This window comes from Schistocerca nitens, chromosome 3 (genome assembly GCF_023898315.1).
Source record: "Schistocerca nitens isolate TAMUIC-IGC-003100 chromosome 3, iqSchNite1.1, whole genome shotgun sequence".
Lineage (NCBI taxonomy): Eukaryota > Metazoa > Arthropoda > Insecta > Orthoptera > Acrididae > Schistocerca > Schistocerca nitens.
Genome location: NC_064616.1, coordinates 906,798,152 through 906,817,471, shown reverse-complemented (window position 1 = coordinate 906,817,471; position 19,320 = coordinate 906,798,152). Strand labels below are relative to the sequence as shown.

Sequence of the window (19,320 nt, the reverse complement as noted above, 5' to 3'; positions counted from 1 at the left end):
AAAGAATCCCCTGAATACACGTGTGTCCCTCACAGCCTTCCTGAATTCCTGATCTGTTATTATATAGTCAATGACAGATCTGGTTCCCCTGCCTTCCCAAGTATACTAGTGAATGTTCTTATGTTTAAAAAAGGAGTCTGTGATTACTAAGCCCATACTGGCACAGAAATCCAAGAGTTGTTTCCCGTTCCTGTTGGCCTCCATATCCTCTCCAAATTTACCCATAACCTTTTCATACCCTTCTGTTCGATTTCCAATCCTGGCATTAAAATCACCCATGAGCAGAGCACTGTCCTTGTCCTTTACTCTAACAACTACATCACTGAGTGCCTCATAAAAACTATCCATCTTATCTTGATCTGTCCCTTCATAATGCGAATATACTGACACAATCCTAATTTTCTTGCTAGACACTGTCAAATCTATCCACATCAGTCGTTCGTTTACATACCTTATTGCAACTACGCTGGGTTCCTTTTCTTTCCTGATGTAAAGCCCTACACCCCATTGTGCTATTTCTGCTTTGACTCTGACAGGTAGACCTTGTATTCTCCCACTTCCTCTTCTTTCTCACCCCTTACCCGAATGTCACTAACAGCTAAAACGTACAGCCCCATCTTACTTGCAGCCTCTGCCGGCTCTACCTTCTTCCCAGAGTAGCCCCCATTGATATTAATAGCTCCCCATCTCATTACCATTTGTTTGCTAAGTCGTATCTTAGGAGTCCTTGTTTTGTCAGTTATAGGTGGGACTCTGTCACCTCCAAAGGTCCAAGGCATTTTGCTCTGATTGTTGCCAGCATCATATTTAAAGTACCAGGGAAGCAGGTTGCTAGCCTTACTTGCCCCGAGTCCCATTGAGTTTTACCCCTAATGGTTGAGGAACTAACCGGTGGATTTGGTAGTCTTTGCCGTATGAGCACACAGGTGACCACGACTCAGAATATGTCCGAGATGCCCAGCCTTATTCCAAAGTAACTGGTATCCCGACTGTCGGGACCACTTACTTGGCCACTCATACGTTGCCCGTGGTTCATGAACTAGGACATGACTACGGGAACCCACACCATTCTATCTTTATGTTTTTTATGACATTTGCGCTGTCAAAGATGCTCCAACAGTCAAATTCAGTACTTTTGGTATTCAAAGGTGCCAAGACATTACTTACACCTTCAAAGAGCAGTAAATGATCCTAAACATCGTCATTTACCCAGTCAACAATGTTGCTTTTTGACTTCTGCTATTGTTGCATTCTGCCTCCGCCTCATTGAATGGGAGCTTCACACTCTTCTGATACATCAGATGGCCAATTTTCATTTTTGGAACACCCATTATTACCTTCAAAATAAATGATATGAGTCAGTGAAACTGCTGAGAATATAATTGTCATCCCTAAACACAATGGCTGACCATTATAATTACCATGTATTTCAGAAGAACTATTTTCAGTTTCAAACCCATCATCATCAATTTCAGATCCAGATGCTTCAAGCAGCCTCAGAATTTCCTCTTCAGTGAACCTGTCCCCCATTTTACAACAAATGTTTGCGATAAAGAGAACTACAGAAGCACACTGCAAGAATGAATGCGCGGGAATTGTTTCGGTGTCTTTTTTGAGTCACATAGTGCTTATAGTAATCACTCTAGCTTAGAGGTGGCAGGAACACTATCTAGCGGTTGACCAATGTGCTAAAAGAACAAAAAACTCAACTTCAGATGTCACCGCACAGACATAATGCGCAGCACCCTGAAATAAAAATCAAGAAGGCGGCACTCGGAGATTCTCTGAGCGCCAACCGTTACGGCAATAAATACGCGCTCATAGATTCTATGGGCAGTGACTGGAATGTGTTAAATTTCTTAACAAAGGGCAACATGATACTTTTAGTTTTGCATTAGTCATATGTCTAATAACTGATTTTTGTAATTCTAAGATTCTAATCATTTTGCCTGTGCCTCCCCAAAAAATAATGCCATACCATTAACTGATTCAGAGTAGCTGTCATAAACTATGTTTCTTGTCTCCATGTTAGTCGAATATGACAGAATCTTCAGTGAATGAAATGAAATGTCGTGTGGCTAGGGCCTCCCGTCGGGTAGACCGTTCGCCTGATGCAGGTCTTTCGATTTGATGCCACTTCGGCGACCTGCGCGTCGATGGGGATGAAATGATGATGATTAGGACAACACAACACCTAGTCACTGAGTGGAGAAAATCTCCAACCCAGCCGGGAATCGAACCCGGGCCCTTTGGATTGACAGTCTGTCACGCTGACCACTCAGCTACCGGGGGTGGACAGAATCTTCAGTACAAATATCAGGCTGTTTAATTTACTTGCTAAACACTTTATGCATGAAGACCAGGATAGATTTTGGTCCAAATGCATGCCTAAAAATTTAAAACAGTCCTCTCTTTTCAGATCTTGGTTTCTACTACTAATGTAAAATTCTTTTACATTATAGTTTTTAGTTTTAAACTGCAGCAAATGTGTTTTCTCAATATTCAGTTTTAGCCCATTTAGTTGGAACCAGTTTTCCAAACTGTCTAATAATTTTGTGACAGTTGAAGGAATTTGTTCGGGGTCACTGTGAAATGCATGGCAGACACTACATCCCACTGTATCAATTATTATGGCTTTTTAATATTCAATTCCCATATAGAGTACAGAAATAATGATTGTTTAAATGCCTCCATTCGTGCTGTAATTAATCTGATCTCATCATCGTGGGAGCAATATGTGGGGGGTTGTAGTGTATTCCTAGAGTCATTATTTAAATCCGGTTGTTGAAACATTGTTAGTAGACTTTTCTGGGATAGTTCTTTCAACATCTCTGTGACACACTCTGTCATGGGTCAAACAAACATGTGACCATTGATGTTGAACTTCACTGTGTATGCTCAATATCTCATGCAGAAATCAAAGGAAGCTACCTGCTTTACCCATGACTGAGCCTTTGTGTTCATTCCATATCATATCCCCCCTATGTGTGTGTTACACCTAGGTATTTGTATGAGTTTACCAATTCCAACTGTGACTCACTAATATGGTATTTTCATTCAGGGTGTGTACAATTTTACATTTACAAACATTTAAAGCAAGTTCACAATCTTTGAGCCACTTTGATATTTTTTAAATGTCTGACTGAATATTTTTGCAGCTTCGTTCAGACTGTGGTTCATTGTATATTACTGCATCATCTGCAAAAAGTCTGAGGATACTATTAGTATTGTCTGCAAGGTCATTAATGTATCTAACATGAACAAAAAGGGATCCAACACACTTCCCTAGGGTACACACAAAGCTATTTCTATATCTATCGATGACTCTCGATCCCAGATAACATCCTGCAGCCTCCTTACCAAGAAATCCTCAATCCTGTCACAAATATCATCTAATGCTCCATACTATCATATTTTTTATAATAAGTGTAGGTGTGGTACTGAGCCAAAAGCTTTAAGAAAATTGAGAAATACTGTATCTCACTGGATGTTTGATCCATGGTTTTCAGCATGTCATCTGTGAAAAGTGTATGTTGGGCTTCATGTGATCTGTATTTTCAAAGTCCATGCTGGTTCACATGGAGGACAATACACCACTATGTTTGAGCCCATAGTATCTTTTAAGATTCCACAACCTATGCATGTCAAGGATATGGGATGGTAGTTTTGTGGATCACCAGTGCTACCCTTCTTATAGACAGGTATGACCTGTCCTTTCTTCCAGAAACTGGACATAATATTTGTTTGAATGATCTATGATAGATTATAGTTAAAAGAGAGGCTAACACAGCTGAAAATTGGGTCCAGAGTTTGACAGGGATTCCATTGGGCAATAGGGCTTCATTCAATTTTGACAATTTCAGCTGTATCTCAATGCCACTGACACTAATATCTATTTCACTCATCTTTTCAGTAGTATGAGACTTAAACTGGGGCAGTATAGTGTTTTCAGAGGCTTTTCGTGATGTATGAATTAATTTTGGTGCAATATATATTCCATACAGTATTAAATACTAGCACTGCACAGCATTAGTACTTTGTGTATCATTTTTGTTTTGGTTGTAACATTGTGATAATTTTCACATACTTACAGTTGATTGAACATTTTCTGGCAGATACCTGAACTGCATCAAGAATCCACATATCTCATATCCAAGTATGAAATAATACTATTTTCATTGAAGAAACTGTATTAGATTCTCTACCATTGAAATACACTGAAGAACCAAAGAACCTGATACACGTGCCTAATATCGTGTAGGACCTCCATGAACATGCAGGAGAGCCACAACAGGTTGTGGAATGGACTAAACTAATGTCTGAAGTAGTGCTGGAGGGAATTTACACCATGAATCCTGCAGGGCTGTTCATAAATCTGTAAGAGTACAAGAGGATGGAGATCTCTTCTGAACAGCACATTGCAAGGCATCCCAAATATGCTCAATAATGTGCATATCTGGGGAGTTCTGTGGCCAGGAAAAGTATTTAAAGTCAGATGAGTGTTCCTGGAACTATTCTGTAGCAAGTCTGAATGTATGGGGTGTCGCATTGTCCTGCTGGAACTGCCCAAGTCCGTCGAAATGCACAATGGACATGTATGGATGCAGATGATAACACAGGATACTTAAATATGTGTCACCTGTAAGAGTCATATCTAGACATATTAAGGGTCTCATATCACTCCAACAGCACACACCCCACACTTACAGAGCCTCAACCAGCTTGAACAGTCCCCTGCTGACATGCAGGGTCCATTGATTCATGAGGTTGTCTCCATACCCATACACGTCCATCAGCACACACCCCACACTTACAGAGCCTCAACCAGCTTGAACAGTCCCCTGCTGACATGCAGGGTCCATGGATTCATGAGGCTGTCTCCATACCCATGCATGCCCATCCGCTTGATACAATTTGAAATGAGACTCGTCCAACCAGGTAAGATGTTTCCAGTCATCAACAGTCAAATGTTGGTGTTGAGGCATAAAGCTTTGTGTCATGCACTCATCAAGGATACACGAGTGGTCCATCACCTCCAAAAGCCCATATCAATGATGTTTCATTGTATGATTCATATGCTGACACTTACTGATGGTCCAGCATTGAAATCTGCAGCAATTTGCAGAATGTTTGCACTTCTGTCAAGTTGAATGATTCTCCTCAGTTGTCTTTGGTCCCATTCTTGCAGGATGTTTTCCCAGCCACTGCAATGCCAGAGATTTGATGTTTTACCGGATTCCTGATATTCATGGTTGTTTTTGTGGTCTTCAGTCCTGAGACTGGTTTGATGCACCTCTCCATGCTAATCTATCCTGTGCAAGCTGCTTCATCTCCCAGTATGTACTGCAGCCTACATCCTTCTGAATCTGCTTAGTGTATTCATCTCTTGGTCTCCCTCCACGATTTTTACTATCCACACTGCCCTCCAATACTAAATTGGTGATCCCTTGATGCCTCAGAACATGTCCTACCAACCGATCCATTTCTTCTAGTCAAGTTGTGCCACAAACTCCTCTTCTCCCCAATTCTATTCAGTACCTCCTCATTAGTTATGTGGTCTACCCATCTAATCTTCAGCATTCTTCTGTAGCACCACATTTCAAAAGCTTCTATTCTCTTCTTGTCCATACATGTTTCACTTCCATACATGGCTACACTCCATACAAATACTTTCAGAAACGATTTCCTGACACTTAAATCTATACTGAATGTTAACAAATTCCTCTTCTTCAGAAACGCTTTCCTTGCCATTGCCAGTCTACATTTTATATCTTCTCTACTTCGACCATCATCAGTTATTTTGCTCCCCAAATAGCAAAACTCCTTTACTAATTTAAGTGTCTCATTTCCTAATCTAATTCCCTCAGCATCATCCGAGTTAACTCAACTACATTCCATTATCCTCGTTTTGCTTTTGTTGATGTTCATCTTATATCCTCCTTTCAAGACACTGTCCATTTTGTTCAACTGCTCTTTCAAGTCCTTTGCTGTCTCTGATAGAATTACAATGTCATCGGCGAACCTTAAAGTTTTTATTTCTTCCCCATGGATTTTAATACCTACTCCAAATTTTTCTTTTGTTTCCTTTACTGCTTGCTCAATATACAGATTGAATAACATCGGGGAGAGCTACACCCCTGTCTCACTCCCTTCCCAACCACTGCTTCTCTTTCATGTCCCTCGACTCTTATAACTGCCATCTGGTTTATGTACAAATTGTAAATAGCCTTTTGCTCCCTGTATTTTACTCCTGCCACCTTTAGAATTTGAAAGAGAGTATTCCAGTCAACATTGGCAAAAGCTTTCTCTAAGTCTACAAATGCTAGAAATGTAGGTTTGCCTTTTCTTAATCTAGCTTCTAAGATAATCTGTAGGGTCAGTATTGCCTCACGTGTTCCAGCATTTCTACGGAATCCAAACTGATCTTCCCTGAGGTCAGCCTCTACCAGTTTTTCCATTCGTCTCTAAAGAATTCGCGTTAGTAATTTGCAGCCGTGACTTATTAAACTGATAGTTCGGTAATTTTCACATCTGTCAACACCTGCTTTCTTTGGGATTGGAATTATTATATTCTTCTTTAAGTCTGAGGGTATTTCACCTGACTCATACATTTTGCTCACCAGATGGTAGAGATTTGTCAGGACTGGCTCTCCCACAGCTGTCAGTAGTTCTAATGGAATGTTGTCTACTCCGGGGGCGTTGTTTTGACTCAGGTCTTTCAGTGCTCTGCCAAACTCTTCACGCAGTATCATATCTACCATTTCATCTTTAGCTACATCCTCTTCCATTTCTAAAATACTGCCCTCAAGTACATCGCCCTTGTATAGACCCTCTATATACTCCTTCCACCTTTCTGCTTTCACTTCTTTGCTTAGAATTGTGTTTCCATCTGAGCTCTTGAAATTCATACAAGTGGTTCTCTTTTCTCCAAAGGTCTCTTTAATTTTCCTGTAGGCAGTATCTATCTTACCTCTAGTGAGATAAGCCTCTACATCCTTACATTTGTCCTCTAGCCATCCCTGCTTAGCCATTTTGCACTTCTTATATTTTCTCCTTTCATGAATTAAATTCAATATTTCTTCTGTTACCCAAGGTAACTTTCTACTAGCCTTTGTCTTTTTACCTACTTGATCCTCTGGTGCTTCACTACTTCATCCCTCAAAGCTACCCATTCTTTTTCTACTGTATTTCTTTCCCCCATTCCTGTCAATTGTTCCCTTATGCTCTCCCTGAAACTCTGTACAACCTCTGCTTTAGTCAGCTTATCCAGGTCCCATCTCCTTAAATTCCCACCTTCTTGCAGTTTCTTCAGTTTCAACCTACAGTTCATAACCAATAGACTGTGGTCAGAGTCCACATCCGCCCCTGTAAATGTCTTACAATTTAAAACCTGGTTCCTAAATCTCTGTCTTACCATTATATAATCTGTCTGAAACCTGTCAGTATCTCCAGGTTTCTTCCATGTATACAACCTTCTTTTGTGATTCTTGAACCAAACATTAGCTGTCATTAAGTTATGCTCTGTGCAAAATTCTACTAGGCAGCTTCCTCCTTCATTTCTTACCCCCAGTCCATATTCACCTACTACGTTTCCTTCTCTTCCTTTTCCTACTATCGAATTCCAGTCACCCATGACTATTAAATTTTCGTCTCCCTTCACTATCTGAATAATTTCTTTTATCTCATCATACATTTCTTCAATTTCTTCATCATCTGCAGAGCTAGTTGGCATATAAACTTGTACTACTGTAGTAGGCGTGGGTTTCATGTCTGTCTTGGCCACAATAAGGCGTTCACTATGCTGTTTGTAGTAGCTTACCCGCACTCCTATTTTTTTATTCTTTAGTAAACCTACTCGTGCATTACCCCTATTTGATTTTGTATTTATAACCCTGTATTCACCTGACCATAAGTCTTGTTCCTCCTGCCACCGAACTTCGCTAATTCCCACTATATCTAAATTTAACCTATCCATTTCCCTTTTTAAATTTTCTAACCTACCTGCACGATTAAGGGATCTGACATTCCACACTCCTATCCATAGAATGCCAGTTTTCTCTCTCCTGATAATGACGTCCTCTTGAGTAGTCTCCGCCCGGAGATCCGAATGGGGGACTATTTTACCTCCGGAATATTTTACCCAAGAGGACGCCATCATCATTTAACCATACAGTAAAGCTGCATGCCCTCGGGAAAAATTACGGCCATAGTTTCCCCTTGCTTTCAGCCGTTCTCAGTACCAACACAGCAAGGCTATTTTGGTTAGTGTTACTACAAGCACAGATCAGACAATCATCCAGACTGTTGCCCCTGCAACTACTGAAGAGGCTGCTGCCCCTCTTCAGGAACCACATGTTTGTCTGGCCTCTCAACAGATACCCCTCCATTGTGGTTGCACCTACGGTATATCTATCTGTATCACTGAGGCACGCAAGCCTCCCCACCAACAGTAAGGTCTATGGTTCATGGGGGGGATATTCATGGTACACTCATGAAATAGTCAATCTGGAAAATCCCCACTTCTTCACTACCTTAGAGATGCTGTTTCCCATTGCTCATGTGCCGATTATAACAAACTGTTCAAACTCACTTAAATCTTGATAACCTACCATTGTAGCAGCAGTAACTGATCTAACAACTGTGCCAGACACTTGTCTTATATAGGCATTGCCAACTGCAGTGCTGTATTCTGCCTGTCTAAATATCTCTGTATTTTAATACGCGTGCCTATACCAGTTTCTTTGGCACTTCAGTGTAGATAGGAGAACAAATATTTGAAGATTGCATTCAGAGCTTTACGATTAGTTGGCTTTCAATGTGATAACCTAAATCGCAGTGAGAGATCAGGACAAATTTGTATAACTGACAACCATCTCAGAGACAAATATATAATGTGCATCTGTTCAACATAGTCTTCACAATAGTGTTTAGTTGCATCAGCAGTATATTGTAAAAGTGCACTGATGGATCTTTGCAGCATCTCATTCCATAAAATTCCAAGCACATTTAGCAAAGTTCACAACTGAAGAATACATACATATTTTCATTCACTTGATATTCGCCGGCCGAAGTGGCTGTGCGGTTAAAGGCGCTGCAGTCTGGAACCGCAAGACCGCTACGGTCGCAGGTTCGAATCCTGCCTCGGGCATGGATGTTTGGGATGTCCTTAGGTTAGTTAGGTTTAACTAGTTCTAAGTTCTAGGGGACTAATGACCTCAGCAGTTGAGTCCCATAGTGCTCAGAGCCATTTGAACCATTTGAACTTGATATTCTTACTCTCCCATTTCTTTGTAACTAAGGCATCAGTATCTTATTCAGGAGCATCATCCCCCCCCCCCCCAACTATTTAAAAAAATTTGCTGAAAAACATGAAGTGGTGTTGTGTATTGAAGTCCATAAATAAATTCACTAACTGACTCGTGTAATTTAGAGTAATTTATAAATTTGGCAAAATATTTATTGTACCCTCTTTTACATGGATGACCACTGCTAAGTACCTTCTCAATTTAGTAAATAGTGATCCATCTTCTTATACAGGTTATTTTCCATCCACTGCCTCCTGCTTACCATTATTTTTCAATAAGATAAGAATAAAAATGGTTGATGTTATGGTTTTCAGTCTGAAGACAAGTTTGATGCAGCTCTCCTTAGTAGCATATCCTGTTAAAGCTTCTTCATATCTGCATAACTTCATGTGAACCTGGTTAATGTATTAAGCCTTGTTTCCCTCTACTATTTCTACTCTACACACTTCCATCCATTACCAAATTGATGACTCCTTGATGCCTCATGATATGTTCTGTAAATCATCCCTTCTCTTAGTCAGCTTGCGCCATAAATTTCCCCCCTCCCCAATTTAATTTAGTTCTCCCTCATTAGTTATTTGATCTACATATCTAATCTCAGCTATTTCTGTAGGACCAAGTTTCAAAAGCTTCTCTTCCATTTTGTGTCTCACCTGTTTATCACCCTGTGTCAGCAGCTGATGGTCTTAGGATTAGCATTGCTGCCTCTCAATCTCAGGGCCCCAGGTTTGAAACCCAGCCAAGTTATGGATTTTCCCCGCTCAGATCTGTGTGTGTGTGTGTGTGTGTGTGTGTGTGTGTGTGTGTGTGTGTTGTCCTCATCATTATTTCATCATCATTGACATGTAAGTAACCAGAGTGGTGTCAACTAAAAACGCTTGCACCCCATTGCCAAATTTTCCTAGAAGAAAGATCCCGGTCACAAATGCTAAACGCACATTTCATTTTATTACTGCCCATCCTTCACTTCATACAAGGCTACACTCCATTCAAATGTCTTCAGGAAAGACCTCCTAGCACTTAAATTTATATTTGATTTTAACAAATTCAAATTTTTCAGAAATGCTTTTGTTGCTATTGCCAGTCTGCTTTTTATATCCACTCTAGTCTGGCAAACATATGTTATTTTGCTAGCCAAATAGCTATTCTAGGGCATTCATATTAACTTTTTCATTTGTCACCATACCGTCTCTAAGGTGCTCACAAAATTTTCCTCCACTGTGTGTTTGACTCTCTCACATGGTGATGGCATCTTATATACATACACTACTTCATACAGTAATAGAATCACACTCTCATGAAGTTTTGAAGTGTATGCTGCAACAACCTAAAGTAATGGTGTATTCCAGGCATCATGATGACTGTTGACATAATGGCTCATCATCTTCCCTGCTATCTGCTGAAACCATTCCATTCTGCCACTTGCATGTGGGTGTAAAGCACTAATTCTTAATGTATGAATTCACAACAAATTACAAAGTTGCTTCATCAGCTCTGGTGTCATATTAGGGACTTGGTCAATAATTGTCTCTGGAATACTAAACTCTAACAAGTAATTATTAACTGCAGCTTGTTGATTCAGAATGGCTGTCATTTCTATGTAGTGCAAAAGTGATGCATTATCATTAAGATGTAATGATTTCCTGTGGGTGTCTGCCAAAAAGGACATAAGATGTCCAAACCAATTATCTCAAATTATTTACTGACCCCCAGTTATCTCTGCTGTGAAATATGCTGATGACTTAATGTGGCTCACTGTGAGCATGGTACACAGTTCTTGACATACTGTTCTACAGCCTGCTTATGTATTCACTGCCAATATGGTTTAGCTACAATTTCTTCTGTTGTGCTATGAGTTCATGCCCTGCTAACATACAGTCACACACCTGCTTTAATACTTGATTTCAGAATGTAGCTGGAACCAGAACATGTCTGAGATTCATACATTAATAACACTCGATTGTGTACAATGAATTGTGGTTGCACTTGCAGTCTTTGTCAGTTTCTTGCACCTTCTGCCATTCTGCAGTGGTGAAATCTACTCATTATAAAGCACAGACTTTCTGACTAGCCCATCCATATTTCCATTTCCATGACCTATCTCAAAATCAAATACATTGAGTTCTAGCCTCCAGCACATTAACCTACTCAACGAATCTTTTAATCCTAACAGCCACTTCAGTGTTGCTTGAGTCATTTTGGCTTTAAATTTTCACCCATATATAAAACACTGAAAATATGTTATGAATGTAATAGAGGGAAACATTCCATGTGGGAAAAATATATCTAAAAACAAAAATGATGTAACTTACCAAACGAAAGCATTGGTATGTAGACAGACACACAAACAAACACACACACAAAATTCAAGCTTTCGCAACCCTCTGTTGCTTATGTTATATATGAGACTCAGCATATCTTTCTCTGAGGTAGAGTAGTTGTTCTCTATTATAGGCAAATGAATGTTCTCCCCAGCCACTTCCTGACTCAGTAAACAGTCATGCGCATTATTGCTCATATCACATGATAGCGCAAATTCCTTTTCATAATTTGGGAAAACTAATATCAGTCAAGATGTTAACAGTTCTTTCAAATATCTGAACACATATTTGTACTCCACTAATCAGTAAAACTTCACTCCTTTACTCAACAGATGAGTGAGTGGCCATGCTATTTCCATAAATTTTGGCACAAACTATCAATAACATTTGACCAGAATCAAGAAAGTCTGTAACTCCTTCTCTGTGCAAGGTGCCAAAAAATCCTGTATGACTTATTACACTGGAGTCCTTCCAAACTCCTTCACAACCAGTTATATGCCATAAATACTGCACTTCCTCTAGTGAAAAGTGATATTTTTCTACGTTGAGAATTAAGCGTATTGTGCACCACCACTTAAGCACTTCCACTACTCATAATAAATCCTCTTCCATGTCCTTTGTAAAGTGAGTTATGTTTTCTAAATAAACCATACATTGCTAGGTTTCAGTCACCAAAAAGCTCTGCCTAAGAGGCACTGAAATATAGATAGTGCATTTTGTAATTCAAATAGCATATATGATGCTAATGATATCCTGACAGGACCATAAATGCTGTCTTCGGGTGATCATTTGATGCTGTTTACAGCTAATCATATCCATTTCACAGATTCACATTAGAAAATATCTGCATTGTCCTAGATTATCTAAAGTTTCTTTTAGATTTGGGATTGGATAAACATTTGTAACTGTATGATTGTTAAGGTACTGATGAGATGCCTTCATCCCACCTATATGTTTCTTTGGGTCAGTCACTACTGGCATTTCCCAGGAACTGATACTTTCCTCAATAATACTGTCTCATAACTATTGGTTAATAAATTCTTCCATAGCCACTTTTAGATATGTGGGATATGGTACAGTTTATGATACACTAGCAGTTCATTTCCAGTTGGTATCCTATGCTTTATCTCTGGGATCACTAGCAAAAGACTCACAAGGACTGAACAGATTTTCATATTCAAACAATAACTGCTCCATAGCTATCTTCTCTGCTCCCTCCGTGTGTGCTATGTTCTCACTTAATGCAGCTATACTGGTGGCTTGCTTAAGCAGTCTAAATTTGCTCTATTTAAATTCTCTTTGTGCAAAATTTCCAAACTGATGATTGTCAACCCTTTGGAGACATACACGTAAAATTTTCTTCCTCCAAAATTTCCAAACTGGTGGCTGTCAACCCTTTGGAAACATCCATGTGTGCAGGCATATATTTATCTATCCTGACAGGCACCACTGGCTCTCTGTCTAACTTCTGAAAGTATACAACACTCCTATGTATCATCTAATTCCATATTTCCTTTATTGGCTCTGTTAGACACAATACATTTACAGGCAAATTAGTTCCCATACTCACCCTCATTAGTTTTCCCATAACTTATAGTACATTATCACACAAATCAATCCTCAGTGGCCACACATGCAGTCTAAGTATTCATATTGCACAAGGGATGAACATTACAGCAGTAAGGCACTATCGGAAGTTTCCCACCAGATGGAATGATATCCAGTCCAGTTCTACTGTGCACAAAGCAAGTTCAATTTCAGCATGATAATTAATCAAGAAAACAAACCCTAAGATTGGACAATAACTCTCACCTTTATGAGGCAAAACTTCCATACAAACCTGAATATTTTTTGCTCCAACCCATAAACTCAATATCACTGAATCCAACAAATGCATGACATTCCATCTCACTCCATGTACCGTTTCTTCCAAATCCACCAGAAACAAACGCAAAATAATTTTATTTAAAAAAGCGGATAAAGTGTAGCTAGAAGCCTTCCTAAGAGACAATCTCCATTCCTTCCGAACTGACTATGCAAATGTAGATGAGATATGGCTCAAATTCAAAGATATAGTAGCAACAGCAATTGAGAGATTCATACCTCATAAATTGGTAGGAGATGGAACTGATCCCCCATGGTACACAAAACAGGTCCAAACGCTGTTGCAGAGGCAATGGAAAAAGCATGCAAAGTTCAGAAGAACGCGAAATCCCGAAGATTGGCTAAAATTTACAGATGCGCGAAATTTGGCACGGACTTCAATGAGAGATGCCTTTAATAGGTTCCACAACGAAACATTGTCTTGAAATTTGGTAGAAAATCTGAAGAAATTCTGGTCGTATGTAAAGTACACAAGAGGCAAGACGCAGTCAATACCTTCGCTGCGCAGTGCCGATGGTACTGTTACCGACGACTGTGCCGCTAAAGCGGAGTTATTGAACGCAGTTTTCCAAAATTCCTTCACCAGGGAAGATGAATGGAATATTCCAGAATTTGAAACATGAACAGCTGCTAGCATGAGTTTCTTAGAAGTAGATACCTTAGGGGTTGCGAAGCAACTCAAATTGCTTGATACGGGCAAGTCTTCAGGTCCAGATTGTATACCGATTAGGTTCCTTTCAGATTATGCTGATACAATAACTCCCTACTTAGCAATCATATACAACCGCTCGCTCACCGATAGATCTGTACCTACAGATTGGAAAATTACGCAGGTCGCACCAGTGTTTAAGAAGGGTAGTAGGAGTAATCCATCGAACTACACACCTATATCATTGACGTCGGTTTGCAGTAGGGTTTTGGAGTATATACTGTATTCAAACACTATGAATCACCTCGAAGGGAACGATCTATTGATATGTAATCAGCATGGTTTCAGAAAACATCGTTCTTGTGCAAAGCAGCTAGCTCTTTATTCGCACGAAGTAATGGCTGCTATCGACAGGGGATCTCAAGTTGATTCCGTATTTCTAGATTTCCGCAAAGCTTTTGACACCGTTCCTCACAAGCGACTTCTAATCAAGCTGCAGGCCTATGGGGAATTGTCTCAGTTGTGCGACTGGATTCGTGATTTCCTGTCAGGAAGGTCGCAGTTCGTAGTAATAGACTGTAAATCATCGAGTAAAACTGAAGTGATATCAGGTATTCCCCAGGGAAGTGTCCTGGGACCTCTGCTGTTCCTGATCTATATAAATGACCTGGGTGACAATCTGAGCAGTTCTCTTAGGTTGTTCGCAGATGATGCTGTAATTTACCGTCTAGTGAGGTCATCCGAAGACCAGTATCAGTTGCAAAGCGATTTAGGAAAGATTGCTGTATGGTGTGGCAGGTGGCAGTTGAGGTGATCCACATGAGTTCCAAAAGAAATCCGTTGGAATTCGATTACTTGATAAATAGTACAATTCTCAATGCTGTCAATTCAACTAACTACCTGGGTGTTAAAATTACGAACAACTTCAGTTGGAAAGACCACATAGATAATATTGTGGGGAAGGTGAGCCAAAGGTTGTGTTTCATTGGCAGGACACATAGAAGATTCAACAGGTCCACTAAAGAGACAGCTTACACTACACTCGTTCGTCCTCTGTTAGAATATTGCTGCGTGGTGTGGGATCCTTACCAGGTGGGATTGACGGAGGACATCGAAAGGGTGCAAAAAAGGGCAGCTCGTTTTGTATTATCACGTAATAGGGGAGAGAGTGTGGCAGATATGATACACGAGTTGGGATGGAAGTCATTAAAGCAAAGATGTTTTTCGTCGCGGCGAGATCTATTTACGAAATTTCAGTCACCAACTTTCTCTGCCGAATGCAAAAATATTTTGTTGAGCCCAACGTACATAGGTAAGAATGATCATCAAAATAAAATAAGAGAAATCAGAGCTCAAACAGCCCGCACACTATTCGGGAGTGGAATGGTAGAGAGATAGTATGATTGTGGTTCATGAACCCTCTGCCAAGCACTTAAATGTGAATTGCAGAGTAATCATGTAGATGTAGATGTAGATGTTGTTACGGGCCCCACCTCCTTTTACCAATGAGGTACAGCCTCCCATGGACAACTGCAAATAATTTTCTAAAAAAAAAAAAAAAAAGGGGGGGGGGGGGAGTACACTTTCTTCCACCCACTAAGACGTCTAAGCAAAAGTCTGCCACTGTTCAGCCACAGTGGTAAAATTCCTTTTCTATCCCAAACTTGGGTCATAGCATACAGTATATATCTTCTGGAGGAGTAGTCTGATCATACTTTCTATACATGATATAAGTTTTAGTGCCTTTCAGTCAAACACAATTGGGCCATATGTAGAAGGTGTTCCTCCAACCAACATCACAGCTCAGCTGCTGTTAACAAGTTGTCTTATGAATGCTCATACATCCTCCTCTGCCTTACCAGAAAAAAGAGAAACTAAAGTAGTGGTACCAGAGTGTAGAATGGATTCCAACTTATTTGACATGGACTGATAATCTAACTGCTTTTGCAGCTCTGTATCGACTGCCTGCATTTGTACCATTGGGTTCATGAAACTTTGAACAACGTTTGTAATAGTTATCTTCTCCACACCAAGTTTATCAATTGCAAAGCCTGTGTTTTCTACTGAACCCACCTACTTATTATAGCGGAGTGCTAACCATGGCATTCCTGGCATTCCCTATATTCCTTGGCATAATGTCGAGACATCCTATTCTAGTGATTATACACTGTGTGTCCAGCTCTACATGAAAAACAGTTGATTTCACCCACCACATTGAAGTGGTGCTGCAGATTGTCACTTCATGTCAGTTGTAGACATTCGTAGCTCTGAAACTGCATGCAATAATGTAGCATTTGTGTTGACTGCTACCCTGACACCATTACTGCAGGGTTGTCGCTTCTGCCCCATAATGGTTTGTACGGAAGGCTGTGAGAATCTTCCAGTACAGCAGTGAGAACTGAGTCAAGAGCACTGGCTCAATAAAACATTCTTTATTATTTTTTATTTCTCATAAAATAGGTCAATGGCTGCACTCGGGAGCTAACCATGGCTGGTGGCAGCTAGAGATGCCACTGAGACAGCAGAATGCTTAGATGGTGTAACTTCTGTTGGTGGAAATGTGGCCTCACTGATGCTCAATGAGCCTTTTTATTCAAGAGAGTACCATTACCATCAAGCCAAAATTTAGAGCTGCATTCCCTCAGAAAAATTGTGGGTTGTAGTTTCCCCTTGCTTTCTGCCATTTGCTGTACCGATGTAACAAAGCCATTTTTGCTACTGTTATAAAGCCGCATCATTCAGTCATCCAGAGTATGGCCTAATAAAAATGTTGCAGCCTAATGCCAGGAATCACAGTTTGTCAATCCTCTTCACAGGTACGCTTTAATTGTGGTTGTGCCTATTGTAAGCGGAACTGTTTCATTGAAGCACACAAGCCACCCCACATTGGTGTGGTCCATAGCTCATGGGGGGAATCAAAACTTTCTATCTCATAATAGTAATGCACAAATGCAGTGGATCACATGTAAAGAACTTGATGACAGTAAGATTCTCAGTCACACAGTGTCAAACTCAGTGCTGTGTTAAGAATATCTGGACAGAATGGTGATAAGGCAAATTAATGAAGCATTAAGCTGTTTTAACTATGATTATTCACCAAGGAAACTTTCATGCTTTACCTTCCATGTTAGTGGTATATGGCACATGTCCATTGTTACTCACTCTATTGTCACATAATTTAAAGGATAAGTGTTGTGCTACATCCTTCTCTACTATGCAGCATACTTTCATTTGACTATGTAAAAATATTTATTTCTATTTCAGGTTCACGGGTGCTCTCAGTGGTCTTATATACATCTTTACTTTACCTAGCCTGTTACATCTTGCATGCCTTAGGAAACATGGAAAACTCACACTTGCTTCCACAATATTCCATCTGTTGATTCCAGTTATTGGGGGAGTAAACCTTTTGTCTCAGTTTTTTGTATCTGATCATTAAACTAGTGTCAGTCAGCTATGATTGAATAAATTAATTTTCTCACAGTGTTGTTGGTCAAGATGTGCAACCTAAGGTTGTAATTCTGCAACTGTGTGTGTGTGTACTTTAGTTATATCTGTGACAGAAAATACTTTAGCTATTTCTGTGACAGAGAAGTTTTTTACCAAATCAGTAATTATCAAAACATTACCTCATACAAGGCAAGACTTTCTTTTACTTGCACAATGGAGGATTAGTCAAAATTGTTAAAGCAAAAGTGTAAGCAATTAAATTTCATCCTTCAATACTGTACTTATATTTCTGTTTCCATTAAGTAAGATATATTTAATAAATTTTTAGAAAACTGTGTAAAGTGAGTAACAGTGTGTCAAATGTGGTTCACCTCATTATAAAGCTAAAAATATTTTGTATGTTACGATCAAGGTTAGTGTCCTCACCTTACAAACCAGGTATCTTTTTACCACAATGTTTTAATCTACTGTAATTGTTATTAATAAAATGCGACCATAAAATCCTAGTGTGTTGAACATGTAACACTATGCTGCTCTGAGCTGTAACTCACCACCCAAAATAAATGTACACCGCAGAAATGAATGACTAAATACATTTAAACATTCAGAACAATGTAATACTAATAATAACCATTATTATAATTATTATTATATTTATTACACCATTTTAGAAATAAACAATGTCTAATGCACTGTACAACAATGATTCTGACAAACATGCAACTACAATGTGTCAACTATTGATCTTACAAATCTATACTAAAATGATGAAATCTGTCAATAGTATGAAATGAGTGAGAAATTAACAAATTATTTGATTCTTGTTCAAAAGGAAGATTTTGCACAACTCTGTTGAATAGTGTGTGTGTGTGTGTGTGTGTGTGTGAGCGAGAGAGAGAGAGAGAGAGAGAGAGAGAGAGAGAGAGCACATCCATCTGTTTGATGTACGATAGTATTGTCTATTTACTCTTAATTTCACGTTTGGCAACTTCTTCTTCGTATAAATTAAGTCATAGTCAATTTACTAACTTTCTTATGCAGTCACAACAAGTGAAGAAATTAACTACATTTGCCATAAAAATAATTGCATATGATATAATGCTTCAAGGAACTGCAAAAATAAGGTTTTGTGAGATAAACTTCAGTAGATAATGAATAGTATCTTAGCAAATAAATTACTCTGAACAAATTATGACTAAGTTTTATATGTTTTCAAGAGTGCCCTAACAATAGTTTGTTAGGGGGATGGGCAGGCTGGATCCAGGGGTATGGAGTATTTTTAATAGTTTGGAAAATGAATGATGACTTTTACATACCCATAAAAAAGTTCCAATTCCAACCTCGTTGAAAACCTGCATAATACTGGCTTTTAAATGACTTTTCTTGAAAGAACACTTGAATATACTATACTTTTTTCCCTTTCCCTGAGAGTTATGGCACCCCCCCACTCTCCCTTGCTCCTGGGTATGGGCATCCTTGTATGTCTTTCTGATATTCTAATGAAGCACAGAGTTGTGAGAATCTATCATCCACCAAATGGAGAGGTGAGTAATTTCCTCAACAGCTTCAGTAGCATAGTTGATCACGCTGGACCCAATGATCTCACACCAATGAGCAACTCAAATATTGATGCAAATTTCTGTAATTTGGTAATTTAAAACTATTAAGTTAGACTGGACTCGTACAATCCAACAAATGTGGTGACTTCAGA

At 39.4% G+C, this 19,320-nt stretch overlaps 1 protein-coding gene across 2 annotated transcripts in view; it reads left to right on the top strand.

Annotated features, from left to right (window-relative positions):
• LOC126248964 (sodium-coupled neutral amino acid transporter 9-like) overlaps positions 1–18,251 on the top strand; it is a 356,283-nt gene extending 338,032 nt beyond the window's left edge. For both annotated transcript variants that reach the window (XM_049950515.1, XM_049950514.1), the window contains exon 12: positions 17,424–18,251. In XM_049950515.1, coding sequence (XP_049806472.1) covers positions 17,424–17,598 — 175 coding nt within the window. In that variant the 3' untranslated portion in view covers positions 17,599–18,251. The remainder of the gene's footprint in view (positions 1–17,423) is intronic.
• Positions 18,252–19,320: the final 1,069 nt, after the last annotated feature.